The sequence below is a fragment of the Hyperolius riggenbachi genome, chromosome 2 (genome assembly GCF_040937935.1).
Source record: "Hyperolius riggenbachi isolate aHypRig1 chromosome 2, aHypRig1.pri, whole genome shotgun sequence".
In the NCBI taxonomy this organism is placed as follows: domain Eukaryota; kingdom Metazoa; phylum Chordata; class Amphibia; order Anura; family Hyperoliidae; genus Hyperolius; species Hyperolius riggenbachi.
This window is the reverse complement of record NC_090647.1, coordinates 186,364,195-186,384,214: the sequence shown is the minus strand read 5'-3', so window position 1 is coordinate 186,384,214 and position 20,020 is coordinate 186,364,195. Positions and strand designations below refer to the sequence as shown.

Genomic DNA, 20,020 nt, shown 5'->3' with positions numbered 1-20,020 from the left:
ACGCATGCGTACAGGCGTACGTCATGAGGTCACCATGACGTTCCAGGAAGTGTTTTTGGCATGACACATGGGGAAGGAGCTGCAGTCCCCCATCAGGTCCTCCATACTTTGTCAGTTAGACGGAGGAGATAAGAACTATTTCAAATTCTTAGGACTGAGTGTGATTGGTCTTGTGGTATAGTGGGTGTAACTTTCTAGGTTGCCTTGCAGTTCCCCATCAGGTCCTCCATGTCCACTCTGCGTCCTGATTGGCCGTTGTGCACTGATGACTTGTATATATAAGAGTGGCAATTATGTTGTATTTCAGAGAGAGCCTGATACAGCTTGAGGAAGGACCTTGTCCGAAACAGCGTCTGTCGCTGTTATGGCTATCTCTTTGTCTTTTTAAACAATAAAAGAGCTATATATTACTGAAGTGGTGCTGTGGACTTTTCGTATTGGATGTGTGAGATATGCCATTACCCTTTCTTTGTCTGGTACGCAGTTTTAATGTGGGGCTTTTTAGCCATATTAAAAAAAGATTTTATGCCATGAGAGGTGGCTTCATATGTTTTCTTCTAGTTCTGCTGTTGAAGTCTATGTTTGACACGCCTGTTTGAAAGAATATCTTTGGTGAGCAGGGGATTTAGGGGGGGAGCGTGACCCCCGTCCTGCATGCGGTGGAGGTTTCCTAGCACAAAGTGTGGTTTCATACACAGGGTGTACTAGTGCTGGAAGTTAACCCGCTATGTGCGCATATGTTTTATTGCTATTATAGGACCTGGAGTGAGACCTATTGAGGAATCGTTTGCCAGTGGCGCTGCTGTGATTATCTTAAAAACACCACCAACATGCTCACTGTTAATTGCTGGCATTTTTAAAGTGGTTACTCAGCTGTGATGGCCAAATGTTAGGCAAGTATTCCTGTGAATGCACTACACTACAAGTGACAACAGTATCTCTTGGGTGTCAGATTAAACACCAAGTTATGTAACCAGCGGTTTCTAAGCATGTTCGATCACTGCAATTCTGCAACCAAAGGCTAGAATTGACCTTCCAGGACAATGGTTGCGTAAATGAGACCTTTGATTTTTGGTTGTAATTGCAGCATAAACACACGAAAGAGTAAGAAATATAACCCCACCAAAAAAAAAACTAAAAAAGAAAAAGAAAAAAGACAAAACTAGTTTGCAGACTTGCCTGCTACTCTGTGTCAACTACGGTACTTGTTAAAATGATTCCGCCATGCCTGACGGGTTTTAGTGATTCTGCACAAGTTCCTCTTCCCATGCTACCACAGTTTAACCTCTGAATATATGCAGAAGCCACAGGAAGACATCTTGGGGAGCCAGAACATCCACTAACTAGATATCTAGAAACAGACCTGCTGGTGCTCACAGTAGAATTATTTATTCCAGATGTCTTGCATATACTTTAGGTTCTCTTGAAGGATGACTTTTGTATACTCTTCTACAGGTTCATTAGTCACTAAACATGTCCAAATGTTCTGGTCACCTCATAAATAAGGATACGTTTTCATAAAACAGTTATCTTGGAGTTTGGCTTCTACAAATGTATATTTATATGCAACTGAACTGGCATCTACTTTTCTTTTTTTATTATTAAAGTGTTAGAAGCAGATGTTAATTAGGTCCCTGCTGCTGCTTAGCAATGCTGATAGTTAAGGACTTTTTTAATTTAGTGAAACGCAGGACCCATTGTGCATCCCCCCCAATAGGTTTGTCTCTTTTAGTGCTCCAATGTCATTCAAAAAGAATAGAGAAAACTGATTGTAAGGTTTTCTGTAGCAAGAACTAAAATGCAGTTATCGAATATTCAAGTGCTGCATAAATTATTAGTTAAAGGACAACTGAAGTAAGAGGGATATGGAAGCTGCCATATTTATTTCCTTTTAAAGAGACTCTGTAACAATTTTTTCAGCCTTAGTTCTTCTATCCTATGAGTTCCTATGCCTGTTCTAATGTGCTGGGGCTTACTGCAGCTCTTCCTAATTACACTGTCTCTGTAATAAATCAATGTATCTTTCCTCTGTCCTGTTTGTCGGGCTAAGGCTTTGATTGTGTGGAATGTGCAGGGCTGCTTGTGATTGGTAGAAGCGATACACACCCTCTTCAGGCCCCCTGCATACTCACACACTATGCTTAGCTGAGCCTATTAGAAGCTGGTTAGTTTGTTTGTAAACATTGCCTAAAACTGTTAATTACTAGCCAGGATTGCAGCAGAGAGTGGCAGAAACAGCACAGAGGGGCACAGGAGAAAATAAGGAATAGAATGGTATGCTTTTTAGTGTAAGAATATTAGAGTACAGATTCTCTTTAAGCAATGCAAGTTGCCTGGCTCTCCTGCTGTTCCTCTGCCTCTAATACTTTTAGCCATAGAGCCCGAACAAACATGCAGCAAATCAGGTGTCTCTGATATTGTTTTATTGTCCGCTGTGACAAGATTAGCTGCATGCTGGTTTCTGGTGTTCTTCCGATACTGCTGCAGCCAAATAGATCAGCAGGGCTGCCAGGCAACTGGTGTTGTTTAAAAGGAAATATGGCAGCCTCAATATACTTCTCGCTTCAGTTGTCCGTTAAAAACACAGTACCTCAAAAGGGGGTTATAAAAAGTGTTATCCATTGAATTACATAAGAATGCAGCACAAATTATCATGTCATGCCTTGTTGCAGCTCACATGTCCACAGGAAGTGCTTGGTTGGTTAATAAGAAATCCTCTACTTAAAGTGTACCTAAAAGGGTATACAAGTGCCCCTAGGGAGGGGAAAGCCTCTGGATCCTAAAAAAGGCTTCCCTCGTCCTCCTCCGCAGGCCCCTTCTGAGACCCCCGAAAATGAGCTTGTCAACAGACTGCGCATGTGCACTAGCACGGACCCGCTTGGCTTTCTTTGGAAAAAGCCAGGCTGTATTGGGCCTGTGCTAGTGCGCATGCCGAGCTGCCTGTGTAGTAGCACGGACCCAATCCGGCTTGGCTTTTCCCGCTGGAGCCCGAGCGGGTCTGTGCTGCTGTACAGGTGCAGTGCGGCCGTGCTTCAGGAGTACCTGCAAATGAACAGTTTGATGGAGGAAGACAGGGGAAGCCTCCTGAGGATCCCCCTTCCCAAGGTAAGCATCTCATTTATCTCCAGATTAACCCGCCAGGTTTATTTTAAAGTACCACCACTACGAACAGGATAACATTTACTATTTCATGGGTCCTCTAAAGAGATGGTCAATGAGATGCTAATAATTGTGGCTGCCGTGTAAATTTTATGCTAACTGTATGTAGCTTAATAATGGGCCAACAACAATGGAGAGGCGCATTTCATTAGCCCAATTCCAAGCTCTATAGAATTTGTATTAACTTTTCACAGAAGCCAGAATTATAAGCATTTCTTTGACTATCTCTAATCATTTATAAGCAGTGATTGTAAAAGGTCATGTTTTATAAAGCCCCCATGTAGTTTCTATACATACATTATTAGATGGGACTTACCTCTAATATAGGAAGAAAAACCTTGTTCGGTGAGCAGCTGCCATACTTTCAGACATGTTTCTTACTTTAAGGTAATTCACAAAGCCTCTAAAGAACAGCAACAGTCCTGAAACAGCACAACACATGAATTAACCAGCACGTCAAAATAACCTAAAAAATACAAATGATCAGCTAAATTCATTACAGGGAATATTTTTCAACAAAAACAACATATAACATTTGTAAAGCGCTTTTCTCCCAAAATACTCAAAGAGCATAGCATGGCTCAGAACAGTAATTGGTTGATTGGATGGAAAACTGTGGTACAGAGGAAGAAGTCCACAAATGTCAGGCTTAAAGAGGAATTCCAGTGAAAATAATGTAATAAGAAAGTGCTTAATTTTTACAATAATTATGTATAAATGATTTAATCAGTGTTTGCTCATTGTAAAAGCTTTCCTCTCCCTGATTTACATTCAGACATTTATCACATGGTGACATTTTTACTGCTGGCAGGTGATGTCACTGGAAGGAGATGCTGCTTGCCTTTTTGGCAGTTGTAAAATGCTGTTATTTCCAACAATACAACTAGGCTCCCAACAGTGTGATGTCAAGACCTCAGTGCTGTGAAGTGCTGACATCACATTGTGGGAGGGGTTTCACCACAATATCAGCCATACAGAGCCCCCTGGTCCATTTGAGAAAAGGAATAGATTTCTCATGCAAAAGGGGGTATCCGCTACTGATTGGGATGAAGTTCAATTGTTGTCTACGGTTTCTCTTTAAAGGACAACTGAAGTGAGAGAATTATGGAGGCTGCAAAAATGATTTCCTTTTAAACAATACCAGTTGCTGTCAGATCTGACAATAATGTCAGAAACTCCTGATCTGCTGCATGCTTGTTCAGGGTCTATGGCTACAAGTATTAGAGGCAGATGATCAGCAAGGCTGACAGGCAACTTGAATTGATGGAAAGGAAATAAATATGTCAGATAGATATATATATATATATATATATATATATCTATCTATCTCGATACAGTTTATTTATTGAATTTATAAAGCCCCAACATATTACGCAGCGCTGAACATTATTTAGGTTACAGACAATATTTAGGGGTGACATACAGCAATAAGACAATACAGGAATACAAGAAAACCAGATCACACAGCACAGTATGAGTACAAGGTAATGCTTAGTCAGTCACTGGATGGAGCATGGAGATTAGGCAAGTTAGGTTCACTCAGATGCATAGCATGGGTGCACAGTAATGGAGGTGCATGATCAGGTAGGACACAAAAGGAGGAGGACCCTGCCCAAAGGCTTACAATCTAGAGGGAGAGGTAAGGACACGAAAGGTAGGGACCAGAGTTCAGCTGCAGGTTTAGAGCAATTGTGAGGGGTGGTAGGCCAGAGTGAAAAGGTGAGTTTTGAGGGCTGTCTTGAAGATGTTGAAGGAGGGGGCTGCCCTAATGTTGTCCTTTAACATGTGGATTTTCTGTCTGTATTTGAATAGCTCCAGGGGTGGGGCTGTCTTTACTGGGTGTGGTAGGGAGTTTTAAAGAGGAGCTGTCAGCCATACTATCTCAGGGGAAAAAAATAAATATAAGTAGATAAATACTTGCTCTACTTACATAACAGATGTATCGCACTGTCCACGTTATGATTCCTGTGAATTTTATAAAGGAAAAGTAGAGAATCCTATTCTAGACAGTTTCCATATTTACTGTGGCTATTTTGAAGCCAGTCGTGATGTAATATCCGCCCTTAGTCTCATCTGCCTGATTTGCCCGCCCTTCACTATAGAAAGTGCATTGTTTCAGCCTGAGAAATATTGGCCAATCCGAGAGGAACAGAGGTGTGGGAGGGGAAAACAGGAGGGAAAAGGGCTTCAGCCAATCAGGCTGCATTAGTTAAAGAGAACCCGAGGTGGGATTTACTTATGCTAGTGGGGCACAGAGGCTGGTTGTGCACACTAACACCAGCCTCTGTTGCCCCATGGTGTGCCTCCAAGACCCCCCTGCACGCCGCTATACCCCCCGCAGTGCTGGCGACACACAGCGTGTCGCCAGCACAATGTTTACCTCTGCCTGTCTGTTAGCGCTGCTCCCCCGCCTCCTCCGTATCGGCGCTACCCGCCTGCGTCCCTTCCCTCCCGCTGATTGGAGAAAAGTGACGCGGACGGGTAGCGCCGATACGGAGGAGGCGGGGGAGCGGGGCTAACAGACAGGCAGAGGTAAACATTGTGCTGGCGACACGCTGCGTGTCGCCAGCACTGCGGGGGGGTATAGCAGCGTGCAGGGGGGTCTTGGAGGCACACCATGGGGCAACAGAGGCTGGTGTTAGTGTGCACAACCAGCCTCTGTGCCCCACTAGCATAAGTAAATCCCACCTCGGGTTCTCTTAAGTCTGAGGGGAAGTAGGGAAGCAAAAAAGACAACCCAGCATGCCCTGCAATTTCTCTTGTGTACCAAATTTTCTGTGTACAAAATAAGAGTCATGTAAACTGGGGAATGATAATTTATCAACAAGAAAAGTAATAGTGATTTTAACTTTTGGATTGCCTGATTAAAAGAATTGATTTTATGCCCGACAGTTACTCTTTAAAGAGTAGGGACAGCATGACAGAAAGCTCTGGCTCCAAAGGTTTTGAGGTGCACTCAACCAAGTTTATGGATCCTGCTGATCGGAGGTTGTGGGAGGTGTGGTGCAGTTTCAGCAGGTTCTTCATTTATCCAGGGCCCAAATTGTGTAGGGATTTAAAAGTAAGCCGTCCAAGGTTGAAGAGTATTCTCCATTTTACAGGAAGCCAGTGCAGGGAGTGATGAATCAGGATGACAGTAAAGAGGTGGTTTTTTTTAGCAATCTGGCATCAGCATGCTGTACTAATTGTAGGTAGTACAGGTCCTTGTTTGGAAGGCCTGTACAGAGGGCATTGCAGTAGTCCTGCCGTGACATGATGAAGGAGCGAACTAGGGTTGGAAGACCCTCTAGGGCAGGGGTCCCCAAACGTTTTGGGTCGAGGGCCGGGTCAACATACTACAGACTGCTGGGGGGCCGGAGTATACATAAAAAGATGTAGAAGTCTTTGCAGGCCAGACAGTAAAGCATACCCAGGTGACAACCTGCTGTCCAATTGGAATTGGATTTGATTGGAAACCAGGGAATAACTGCTTTCTGACTTCCATGTGGTGCCAGCACTGCCAATCTATATGTGGACCACCAATATTTAAAGATGTAGCTGACCGTATCTACAGTATAAGTATTACATTTTGTGCGTGGGGGGCCGGTAAAAAAGCCTCAGGGGGCCACATTCGGCCCGCGGGCCTTAGTTTGAGGACCACTGCTCTAGGGGAATAAGAGGTATCAATTTTGCAATATTCTTCAGATGAAAGTAGGAATATAGGACTATGAGCCGACTCTGCAAGAGTAACTTCCTCCGGTCATAATGTCCATTCCGGCTTCTACCCATCACTGAATTGTAAGCATTTCCATACGTTCTCTTGCATTGTATATAATAGGACATGAAGCTTAATAGGTTAAGAGAGAAAAAAACGGTGGTGCACATCTCAGTACAACGTCACGTTTATTCTAATCCATTAAAAGGCAAAAAGACAATACCATATTGATACAGGATGGAGAGAGGTACAGGCAGTTAGGAGCAGGTCTACAGCCGTTTCGTGCCGTCAAGCACTGTGGCGCATCATCAGGACTCAGGTCCTGATGACGCGCCACAACGCTTGACGGCGCGAAACGGCTGTAGACCTGCTCCTAACTGCCTGTACCTCTCTCCATCCTGTATCAATATGGTATTGTCTTTTTGCCTTTTAATGGATTAGAATAAACGTGATGTTTTACTGAGATGTGCACCACCGTTTTTTTCTCTTTTAACCTATTAGAATCACCTCTTCTTATATTGGTGAATTGCACTCTTTGGTACAAAGCCTGATACCTGTGCGGAACACTTTTTGTACTACTGATTACTTGAAGGACATGAAGCTTAACCTCTTAGTACCGAACTGGTTTCTTGCTTTTATTGATTTTCTACTTTCTTTGATAAGCACTGTTTTGGAGTTTAGCCAACAAAGACAATTTCGATACAATTAAGAAAAGCACGTCCTCACATATATGGTGAACTTTAAGTAGTACGATATATAGTGCATTTGTCTACTGCAGTTGCTTTTCACAGACCAGGAAAATAAACACAGAACTGTCCCCATGGATTTCAATGGATCTACTGAATCCAGAATATTTGGAACTGATCAGACTAACAGCAATCAAATGAAAAAGGGCATAGTTAAACAACAATAATTCAGAGAGATATAAAGTAGTCCAAGCATACTGTAGAACAATGTTTCTTTACATTTCCAGCCTTCTCCATGTGTTAGATAGAAAATGATCACCTCTGGTCTTTTCAACACTCAAAAACAAGGTAATCCCAGCATTTAAACACAAACCCATCACAGTAAACCCTTTCATTTTCAATCTGAGGTCTAAATTGCAGACTAATGTAATAGAAAACAAAAAATAGAAAAAAAAAATTGGAAAACAAGATTTTTTTTGTTTTCATCTCCAAGTGCTCTATAAGTAAAAATATCTAAGGTGCTATGGGCCCCAGTGCAAGGTTTTATGATGAGCCCTCAAGCAATTTATACAGAACAATTGGTATAAATAGATGTTGAAGTGGCCCTGAACTCTTGCACATGACAGAAGGAAAACAGAGATAAATGCACCCTGTATGTATTTAGAGAATTTAGCCAGTCCACTTCCCCCTCATCTGTTACTAATCAAAACTGTAATTTGATCTCTCAGCTGTACCAGCTGGCTGCCTCGACAGAGAAGCTAATTTGTAAACACAGGATGTTAACCCAATGTCTGCTTCCATGAAAGCCGGAAGTAGACACACTACTACAAGTGGGATCACATACATAGCATTACATTAGCACAAGCTTTTCAAATCATAAGCGCTTAGAAAAGTGCTGCAAGTGGGTTCCAGGCCTAATCGCCCTTAAAGAGAATCTGTATTGTTAAAATCGCACAAAAGTAAACATACCAGTGCGTTAGGGGAAATCTCCTTTTCCCCTCTGTCACAATTTCGCCGCTCCCCGCCGCATTAAAAGTGGTTAAAAACAGTTTTTAAAAGTTTGTTTATAAACAAATGAAATGGCCACCAAAACAGGAAGCAGGTTGATGTACTGTATGTCCACACATAGAAAAATACATCCATACACAAGCAGGCTGTATACACCCTTCCTTTTGAATCTCAAGAGATCATTTGTGTGTTTCTTCCCCCCTGCAGCTCTCATCCACTGAAGAGTTACAGGCTGATTGTTTCTTCCTGCAGACAGCTCTGCCCATGTCTGTAATTCCTCAGCATGTGACTCCTTTCACAACAGAGGATTTATCCAGCTTGTAAAAGATAAGAGAGCAGAGAAAAGCTGGCTAATGTAAATAACACACACACACACACACACACACACACAAAAGTGTGCATAGAGGGGGCCTGGAGAGGGGCGTGCATCACAGATCCACAACACTGAAGAGTTGGCAACCTTCCAGACACAGGGCGACAAGTCCGACAGGGGAAAGATAAGCTGATTTATTACAAAGACGCTGATAGTAGAAAGTGCTGCAGTAAGCCAGAGCACATTAGAATAGGTTTAGGAACTTGTAGGATGGTAGAAAACGGGATGAAATTTTTGTTACAGAGTCTCTTTAAGAACTTGTTCACATCAGGTCCATTTGACAACATATGCATTAGTGTGTATGAGGTTTGTACATTTAGACATATGTTTCATTTGGAAGCATCCCAATCATATTAAACTGAGTAAATTAATAAATATGGCAGGATATGTTTCTTACCATAATACAACCCAGCATATTAGTATGAAGATGTGTCTTTTAAAGCTCCTGATCATCCTCCCAGATTATATATTATTAGTATAAAGGGGAATATGGAACCTGGACATAACAGTTATCATATTTGATGTAGCTGTTCCAGAAAAAAAACCTTTTAAAATGTCAGGCACATGCACAAAGTATAGTGCTGCCAGTAGAGTGGAAGTATTGCCTCTGCCTCTGACACCTCTTCCTTCTGCTTCCCCCTGTAGGCAGGGTCAGTGCTGTGGTCAGAGGAAAAGACTGGTGCCTACTCCCAAACTAATTACTGACTAAATCCTGTTTTTGATGGGATTGGGGAATCGCTTGGGCAGTTTAGAAACTGCAAATCAGTCCAGTCAAACAGTATCTGACATTAACATAGTAAAGCAGCCATCGAAACCCAGCCAGTCAGGAAATAAAAAACAAAACTGCTAAATGCAGAAATGGCTAATGTACAAAACTTTGCTCATTGCAAATTATGATTTATTCCACACAATAGCCACTTTAAAAAAACACCATTTTGAAGAAGGATTTTAAATACAATTTAATATTAATTTAACTTCAAGATGTAATGTTAAACACCATAAGAAAGGTAAATGTATTTTAGTTATAAATTAATGACAAAATAATGCAGAATGCTATGTTCACAGTTAACATGAAAAATAAATCAATGCAGAAAATACTGAACGATGCTATAATGACCTAACAAAGTTCTTAATCCCCAATTCACATGCAGATGCATGTTTAGCAAGGAAACCGCATACGGGCGGAAGGTGAAGCTGTTAGTATAATATTGGTAAAATTACTGGTATTATACTATTGAGAACTGTCTAGCAGGCCCGGATTTACCTCACAGGAGCCTATAGGCACAGATGTCCAGGCACCTTAGACTTCACCCTCCATGAACCTACAGACACGTGCCGAACCGCACCGCAAGTGTGCTGGCTGTTATAATTTAAGTAGGCCTCAGTTACTTGGCCTGAGTTTTATGTAAAGGGCTTGTCCGCAGTGTATGCCTTTAAGATAAATCGAGGTTTTGTGATGCAGGCAGAGGGATCTCAGTGTCTGCTTGAATAAACAAGCAGATACTGAGAACATCGGAGAACATGTTCCTAAAAGAAGGCCACCGGCCTACTCTGACCTCAACACGTACAATACAGGAACAGTAAACATAGGCCGTGTTTTCTAAATACCAAATTCTTGTAAGTATGTCAAGAGCCTCATTAAATATTAATCGAGTAGGTGTGTATTATGACACCACGAGGGGGCTAAGCCAATAGTCGTGGCGAAAATGATGTCATATTTAACTCTTTCCTATCTGCTATTAAAGATGCGGGACGGGCGGACAGAGGGCAGTATTTCTCTCTCTGATTCCTGCTATGCTTCCTACTTTAATGCTGACTGGAACCTCTAAGTATTTTCATTCTATATGTAATCTGATATAATGTATGCTGTACATAGGTAGTCTAGTGTAACGTAGTTTAGAAAGAAGGTATCTGATTGACTTCAGCAGGAAGTTTAATCAAGAAGCTTGTAACGCAACATGAAGATTGGCGTGGCTAGGATATGATGAACTGTATCTATCTGTATTTCTGTTTCCTGAATAAAGAACGTGAATATTGAAGAAGCCTGAGAAAGTCTATCTCCTGCTGGCTGTGATGAGTCGTGTGTGCAACTCTTGCTGATGAGTTGCTGGTGCCGGAAAAAGGTGATTAGAACAGTTTATAACACTGGCTGTCCCAGCTCTCACTTCTACCTTACTTCCCTTGTTCATCACAAGTACAGCTACAGGTACCCTTTAGTATTAGGTAGCCAGAAGAACCTCCGCAGTATTAAGTAGCTAGAGGTGCCCCTGACTGAAGGGAGATCTCATCAGTGGAATGCTGAGAGCCGGGTGAGTGACCTCATTTACACTCTCATCAGGACTCTGCATAAGGAAGGAAGGAGGGAGGGAGGGAGGCGCTCAGGGTGGGGAGTGAGCCGTCTTTTCATCATCAGGCGCCTGTAGGCGCGTGCCTAGAGTGCCTTATGGTAAATCCTGCCCTGCTGTCTAGCACTGACAGCAGAATATCAGTAAGTCTGGGAGCACACTTGGCAGTGCAGAAAACCATGACTTTCCTGCATGTCTTTGCACTTTTATGTGCATGTTTTTTCCCAATATTTTCCCTTTTTTCCATGGAGAAAAATACAGAAACATATATATACACTTTTAAAAACGTGTGCGTTTCAGAAAATGCACATTTGAAAATGCAGAAATATGCATTTAAGTGAACCATAGACTTTCATCATGTGCAAAAAACGCATGTTTTCCACAACGCAGGTGATTCTGCTTAGTGTGTTCCTTGCCTAACTGTACCGATATTCTACTATCATTTTACCTTACCCTCTTCTCCGACTAACCCACCCTCTTTCTACGTCTAACACTAACCTATGCTCCAGCCGAGATCTGTGCCGCAACCTCCGCTGTTAAATGGTGCTTTTGCGGATATCTGTGTTGCATTCTGCTGCTGTTCATTGCTGGGAAAAATATTGTTTCTCGTGTGCACCCCTGGCACTTCAATTTTACACTGAGTACTTCAAAGAAGGAGTCTTCAGACTTAAAGGGACAATCAGTGTCAGATTTATTGTCCCATCACATACATGTGCAATACATGTCCGACCTGCAAGCGCCGACGATCGTTACGGTATAGGTTCACAAACCTGTCAACCTATACCCAATATGTTATGATATGAATTTGAATGCATAACTTTTTTGATTGATGCAACCACCTTTGGGTGAAATGGGGGATGTCTTTGATGGTTATTTATTTGGTTTTTGTGCATTATTGGGGTGTATATGGCTCTCTGCTTTCTGCCTTGACAAAGGGGACCCTGAGTGGCCCCGAAACGATTGTTGGCCCTTGCAGGTCGGACATGTATTGCACATGTATGTGATGGGACAATGAATCTGACACTGGTTGTTCCTTTAAGTCTGTGTGCAGACTCCTTCTTCAAAGTACTCTGCTGAACAGCCTAGGAGCCCAGCACATCCACACACACACACACACACACACACGGGAGTGCGGTTCTTCTTTGCTACAAATTTTACACTGGGTACAGCTCTAGCTGCACTTAACATTGCCGTCTATGCAGCACCCATATTTTTGCTGGGACACCTCCGCCCCAATCACCTCCTTTGAGAAAAGCATGATGAAAAAAGATGCTCGAGTCTTATTGAGAAGCAGATCCGATTAAAAACAGGTGCTGGTGACACAGTGGATTAAGAAAGTCAATACAAAATTCCCCAAAGCCATCATTATGAGGGGAAACTAACTTTGTAAAAAAAAAGGGAAAAAGTAATCTTGTTGAGTGCAAAGGCATGCAAACTATTGCAAATAGAGTAAATATTCCATAACATTTTTGGAGAAAAAGCTGATACAACGGATGTGCTGTGATCTGGAAGCATGAAGGCTTTTTCTATGCCTGGCTGAGCATGGCATAATGTACTATGCATTTCAAAGAACAGTTTCCCGAGTCACAGACACACCATACTGCCTAAGGGGCCTGTAACACTCCTGCATTCCCATCAAGCCTGATTTTTGGAAACAACAACAACGTAGGAGCTGAAATCATGTACGCTTAAACTGAGGGGATGCTGGAAGCAAGGCATGTCAAAGAGGAAAAAGTAACTATCTACACATCAACTCATTTTAAAATGGCATTACGAAGAAATAGAATTGGCCGCTGGCATTTTGTATAATGCATAAGCTGCTTTCCCTAAAGAAGCAAATTAGTTATTTGTACCATAGCTATTTTAGCTAAACTAAAAGGTTTTCGGATTTGATAGCCAGAGAATCACATTGCAGCCCATAGTGGGGAAAGCAGCCTCCCCACGGATTGTTCAATATGCCTGTTAATGGGAAAATAAGCACGGTGGAAGGCAAGCATATTACCATTTAAATTTTTCCATTTACTACATGGGTCAATTATCCAGCTGTTTTAGAATGTGAGCAAATATTGAAGGAGGTTCGCTGTGGATAGCTTCTAAAACTATCTGGACTTTCCACTACACTGAGTTCTTACGCCAAAGTCCTCGTCAGGTGAGTGATTTTGTCTGAGTGATTCGTCACAGCAACACTTGGAATAAGTAAGTGTAAAGCGATGAAGCAACAAACCTATCGGGGAGTGCTTTGGAGCAGATAAATGACTAGGCAGCACCTGTTGTTACCGACTCTTGCCAACACAGAATGGTGATGAAGCGCTCCAGTAAATGATCGTCGGCAATGCTAGCAGCTGAGAGCTGCTGCAGACACCACAGAAAGGAAAAAATAAAACTTCTGATTGATGAGGTCAGAATAAAACAACAGCAGGCAGAGACCAAAAATAAGTCCACTAAAAAGATTAGTAAACAGGCTGGAGGAAACGGGCAAATTTGAAAACCATCCATAGCCCAACTGACATTTCTCAAACATGGAGTTACACTAAAGTAATAAGTCCCAGATGGTGGAGGCGTGTGCAGACCTGGGGAGATATAAATATGGGGAACGGTTTCTCAGCTTGTTTGAGTGAGAAGTCACTATGGCAGTGGATGACCTAAGAGGAAATAGAGGGTGTGGAAGCATATTCTATTTAAATCTGTCCTACTTTCAGGAAAGCCTTGTATGACTTGCAGAGGTGAGAAGGTACTCCTCGGATGAAGCCTCATGAAGCCACATTGGCTTTATACAATATACAATACAATATTTGTAAAGCTTTTTTCTCCTATAGAACTCAAAGTGCATAGATCAATACATAGTAGCAGGCTGGACTGTGATTAAAGAGGAAATAGTCGGGTGTTCATAAAAGCCAGGTGGCTTTTCGGTTTGGACTGAAATGCTTCCAGGGATGGAGATGTCCTGATCGGGTGTGGTAGAGAGTTCCAAAGTGTAGGGACAGCATGTCAGAAGGCTCTGTCCCCAAAGGTTTTGAGATGGACTTTGGGGGAGCCAAACACCACGCCATAAAAGTATGCATCTATAGTTCATGGCTGTCCTAACACTCACTGCGAACTTATCAGGTGCTTCACTACCCTGAAAGTGATATACCACTAGCAAGTCAGGAACTTGAAGAGAGAAGTATATGGAGGCTGCCATATTTAGCTCCTTTCAAACAATACCAGTTACCTGGCAGCCCTGCTGACTATTTGGCTGCAATCGTGTCTGAATCACACCAGAAACAATCATGCAGCTAATCCAGTCAGATCTGACAATGTCAGAAACACCTGATCTGCATATGCTTGTTCAGGGTCTGTGGTTAAAAGTATAAAAGGCAGAGGATCAACAGAACAATCAGGCAACTGGTATTGCATAAAAGGAACTATATATGGCAGCCTTCATATACCTCTTGCTTCAGGTTCCCTTTAAGTTACAGTTGATTTTAGCTTAACTACTTTAGGACTGCGGTGATTGAAATCTACGCCGTTTTGGCGAGCTCCTGGCTAGCAGGGTGTAAGTTGATTTTAGCTTAACTACTTTAGGACCGCGGTGACTGAAATCTACGCCGTTTTGGCGAGCTCCTGGCTAGCAGGGTGTAGATTTCAATCACCGTCCGCAGCGCACTCGCCATTTCCGTCGCTCCCCGCCGATCGCGCCGCTCAAACCCGATGTTTCTCACTGCAGCTCACAGGCTCTGCCTGTCTTTGAGGGCAGAGCCATGTGAGCCGGTCAGGAGCCAATTTCATTTGCTCCTGGCTGTGTCTATCAATATAAGCTGCTCCCATTGGCTTACACTGATAGACACGGTCAGGAGCCAATGAAAGCAGCTCCTGACGGCTCACATTAATCTGCCGTCATAGAGACGGCAGAGTCTAAGTTAGGAGGATCCCGGTGACGGCGGGTATGCGCGGCAATTCGTTGGGACTCTGTCGGTATTGTACCAGTGGTCTCTGGTCCTTAAGGGGGCAGCGACCGCTGGTACTGAAGTGGTTAATGCAGATCATGAACAAACAAGGATGTACACAAATTCCATTTAAATGCACAAACAATGATGTGCCAGGTGCAGTAAGTAAAGTCCTTCTGAGCTGCATAACGAGGGTGTGTAAAAGACTTGAGTTTTGTGAAAATAACTTCGATACTAGATTAATCTTCCTTACAATTTAACATTGGTTTCACCAGCCACTCTAAATCCAGTCATGAAGCGGAAAAATGAAATGAAATGAATAAACAGCGTATCGGTGGACTTCATCCATTGCTGTTTAGAGAGGAATCTTCACAAGAGGACAAAACAATTTCTGTATTTCTAGAGAACTGAATAAGGATGAGCAGCCCAATCTAAACCACTTATTGGTCTGAACGTGCAATTCAGCATGCTGCAGGCATATCCCAAATCATGCATTAAGAATACTGAAGCTGGAACTAAACCATAAGTCTTGCTACACTTTATATTCTGACAAAGAAGCTAAAGTGGCATCATATGCGAAAAAAAAACATTTCATTTTTCATTTTAAAAGCTCTGCAAAATTCATTGCATCCAGGCAAAAGCAGATTTTATAACTTGCTTAAAACATATAAAAGTTGCCATAAATATTTTTTATTACAGCTGAACTATGACTGCTATAGGGATTTTTATCTATTTTTTCCCTCAGTAAGTATGAGATAGGCCGCATTCATCCATCATTTTGATTGAGGAAAGCAAGTAGCAGTCGCTACATTGATAAAGATCAGTCTCAAAATGGACCATAGCTGCACACAGATTGTTATTCTTATCAATATACCCAGAACGCACGGTGTCCTCCCCCATTTCTCATCAATGTATTAATGGATGGATAACTATTTGCATGCAAGAAGAAAATATCACCCCCTCGACAACTAGGTGTATAACAAAAAATGCAGCAAAACCATTACTACTCATTTACCTTCTTAGCTTTGCTGTGTGTTTGGAGCTTGCAGCTCACAGCTGTGCTACAGGAAGCTGTATTCAAATGTGACTGCGCATGAGAGCTGAAAACAGACATTTGGTATTGTGATTTGTCTGCAGACGTGACTAGCCCTGGCCTTAGCCAGCTACTCGAGACTCACTGCACAGCGAAACCATTAAAAATGAAAATGTGGTTGCTAAGAAGCATAGAGAATAATAGCTGTCTGCACACTGAGCTGGAAAAGTAATTTTACCAACAACGTTAAAGGATGATACCGTAATGTATTCAGTGTTTTTCTTCAACAAACGTGGAGTAACACTTTACGACTAAATTCCAGGAATAAATGCTGAACAGGCAACTCTATTTCACATCCTTCGGGCACTACCTGTCACTAGAAATGCCATTATAAAAATTAAAATAGGATATTTTAATGCAGTTTGTATGGATAATATAACTGATAAAATCATTCCTTTTCCTTCCCTTAGATTTCAGAAAATTATAGGCATTTCATCCTTAGTTCCCCCATGACTAATGCTCATTAGAGGGGGCGTGTCCCATGCTGCGCAGGCTAGAGACCATTCCTAGAAGTCTGGAACTAGAAAGAAAATGGCTGGAGTTAAAGCAAGTCTGAAGCCTCTGGGTCCTATAGAGCCTTCCCGTTCTCCCGGGGTCTTCATTCCCTCGCAGGCTCCTCCATTTGAATTTTCCGCCGCGGGAGACTTCAGCAGTTTTCGGAAGCACTCGGGCTCCCGAAGACAGGCGGCTCTGTACTGCACACGTGCAAGAGGACCATCTTCTAAAAGTCCAAGTGCTTCCGATGACTGCCGAAGGCCACCCAACGTGGAAGAGAGCAGTCCACGATCGAACAGTCATGGACTGCTTATGGTGGAGCCTGTGGAGGAACGCAGAGACTGGGAGGAGAACGGAAAAGCTCTATAGGACACAGAGCCTTCCCTCTCCTTAGGTGGGTTTCTGTTTTGATTTTGATTTTCTCTCCAGACCCCCTTTAAAGGACATCCGAGCTGAGATGTTAAAGATCAGATTTACTTACCTGGGGCTTCTATCAGTCTATCTGGTCCCTCGCTTTAGTTCCGCTGCCCTTCAGTTCGTTAATTGTCCCTTTCAAAAGCCAGTTTTAGTTACCTGGTAATGTTCTTTTTGATAACCTCCAGTACAGTCCACGTTGAGATGACCTAGGCTCCTCCCAGGAACAGAAAACGTCCCACTTAGCACATTTTAAACAGTCCAACATGTTTCGGCTCCCTAATAAAAAATGGGAGCTGTGCTCTCTAGCTCAGTCAGTCACCTGATGACTGACTGAGCTAGAGAGCACAGCTCTCATTTTTTATTTTCCATATGTTGTGATTGTAATGTGATTACGCTATGCACCTAGCACCCTAGCACTTTTATTCCCTGACGACGGCTCCAAATTAGGGAGCCGAAACATGTTGGATTTGTGGTGGGGGGAATCTTTATAGCACATAAGCAATCCTAGTAAGGAATAGGCTGATCAGATTTGACTTTGTATCTAATAGTCAAGTATCTGATCGAGAAATTTGAACCTACCTCAGTTAGTGGAAAATATATATGGTTTTTAAATGTCATAATAAAAGTTATATTTTATACATATATATATATATATATATATATATATATATATATATATATATATATATTTTAATTACTCTGGACAGGAATCAATTTTGTTTTGTTGTATTAATCAGATTATGTGTATTGTGTTCCTGGAACAGGAAACAGACTATGAGGTGTCTGTTTAACCACTCCCCCACCCCACCCTTGGGAGGAGTGACTATGTCCCTGCAAAATCCTATATCTCCTTGCAGGGACATAGCTACTACGTCCCTTCCTACTCGCCCCACCACCCCACGCACTCTGTGATTGTTACCACCGCCAATAGTTAGCAGGGAGATCAATGAATGGGAACAGTGTTCTCATTAATTTATCGAAGTCCCCATGTGAACGACCGCCGCCATCACAAAAAACGATACTTACACATCCACGCATTACTTCCTCTTTGCGTAGTAATACTACGCATAGGGAAGTTATGCGCGAAGACATCTTGTGGCCAATAGTAAAATTACATCTACACACTTTTTCTTCCCATTAAAAGACATTTAACATTAAAAATTATCCCCTTACCTCCCACGCTCCCCAATAGTAACCCCAAAGAAATGTTTTGTAAAAATAAATAATACATACATATACATACATACATACACATACATATACATATATATACACACACACATACACACACAATTAAAAAAAATACATAAATAGTTACCTTAGGGACTGAATTTTTTTAATATGTATGTCAGGAGGGTATATTACTGTTACTTTATAAATTATGGGCTTGTAATTAGGGATGGACGCAAAACTGGAAAAAATGTATTTCCAAATAAAATATTGGCACCATACATTGTGCAAGGGAAAAATTTTATCCGTTGCAATAACCGAGACAAATAGGTGAATAAAATGTGTGGGTGTTAATTATGGTAGCATGTATTATTTTAAAACTAGGATGGCAGATAACTGAGAAATAATGAATTTTTTCAAATTTTTTTCTTATTTTTCCTGTTAAAACACATTTAGAATAAAATAATTAAAATAATTCTTAGCAAAAAGTAGCCCCAAAAGAAAGCCCAATTGTGGGGGTGAAAAAACAATTGTTTTGTTGTAATAAGTAGTAATAAAGTTATAGGTGAATGAATGGAAGGAGCGTCGACAGGTGAAAATTGCTCTGTTTTTTTAAGGGGAAAAACTGTTGTAGGTGAAGTGGTTAAAATGTATTGAGTGCTTGGTGGACGTTTTCTGTTCCTGGGAGGAGCCTGGGTGATTTCAATGTGGACCTGTCCTGGAGGTTATTGGAAAAAGATTGCAGACCACATTTGTGGCCACAGGCTAATGTGCATGCTGGGGCCCATCTGCACACCTGTCTCGTTTGTGCTCATGTAGCGCAGAGCATTCTGCGTTTGTGCAGTTTAGGTCTGTCTACTGCCCAAGCACAGATCGCTCCTGGCCATTGGAGTGGGATTTGAGAGCGGCACAGCTGTGGTCATGATCTTTCGGTGTGGCTAGCAGCACACTGGATGGCAGTGGAACTACACTTAGGGACCACATGGACCACATAGACCGCTAGGGGCTGGAAGAAGCTCCAGGTAAGTAGATGTAATTGTTACAGTCCCTAAAAAAAAATCCAACCTTAAATGCTTATACTTGCATAAAATAAGAGGGTATTATAATGCCATTTACAGTCAGAGTAGTAGAGACAGAAGGAAGGTGTGATAAGGTTGGTTACCTCTAAGCAGGCATCAGAAACGTGATTCAACTATGAATACTGCTATGAGTTATATGCTAGGTCCTCCAAAATGCACTACATCTAGGGTGATACTTATGAGTGCTCAGGGGGTACTTGAACTTCTCAAAGTCAATTCATTGTAGAGTATTTTGAGATGCAAAAATTGATAAATACCGTATTAAGAAAAAAACCTGAGTACATTCTTCAGTTAATTAAAAGCCATTAGGTGATGTTTGGAAAGCATTCATACATAGTTATAAAGTACTCCTATCAAAAATGATGTTACTTAAAACTGATGATACTGGTTAAACACTGCCATTCAAGCAATACATGCTTAATTATTACTGTGAAACACTAGGTCAACTCAAAAATGCTTCACTATTTAATTCTGCCTTTATTGTTCCATTTCTTCAAGTACACCTGAAAACAAATATACATTTTAAAATGTATTGCCTAATGGGCTGAAGGACAAAAGTGTTCATGCAGCTCATT

At 41.9% G+C, this 20,020-nt stretch overlaps 1 protein-coding gene across 2 annotated transcripts in view; it reads right to left on the bottom strand.

Moving 5' to 3' along the window:
- NDFIP2 (Nedd4 family interacting protein 2) overlaps nucleotides 1-20,020 on the bottom strand; it is a 165,229-nt gene that overhangs the window by 7,147 nt on the left and 138,062 nt on the right. For both annotated transcript variants that reach the window (XM_068267906.1, XM_068267905.1), the window contains one exon: nucleotides 3,476-3,581. In XM_068267906.1, the coding sequence (XP_068124007.1) occupies nucleotides 3,478-3,581 (104 nt within the window). In that variant the 3' untranslated portion in view covers nucleotides 3,476-3,477. The remainder of the gene's footprint in view (nucleotides 1-3,475; nucleotides 3,582-20,020) is intronic.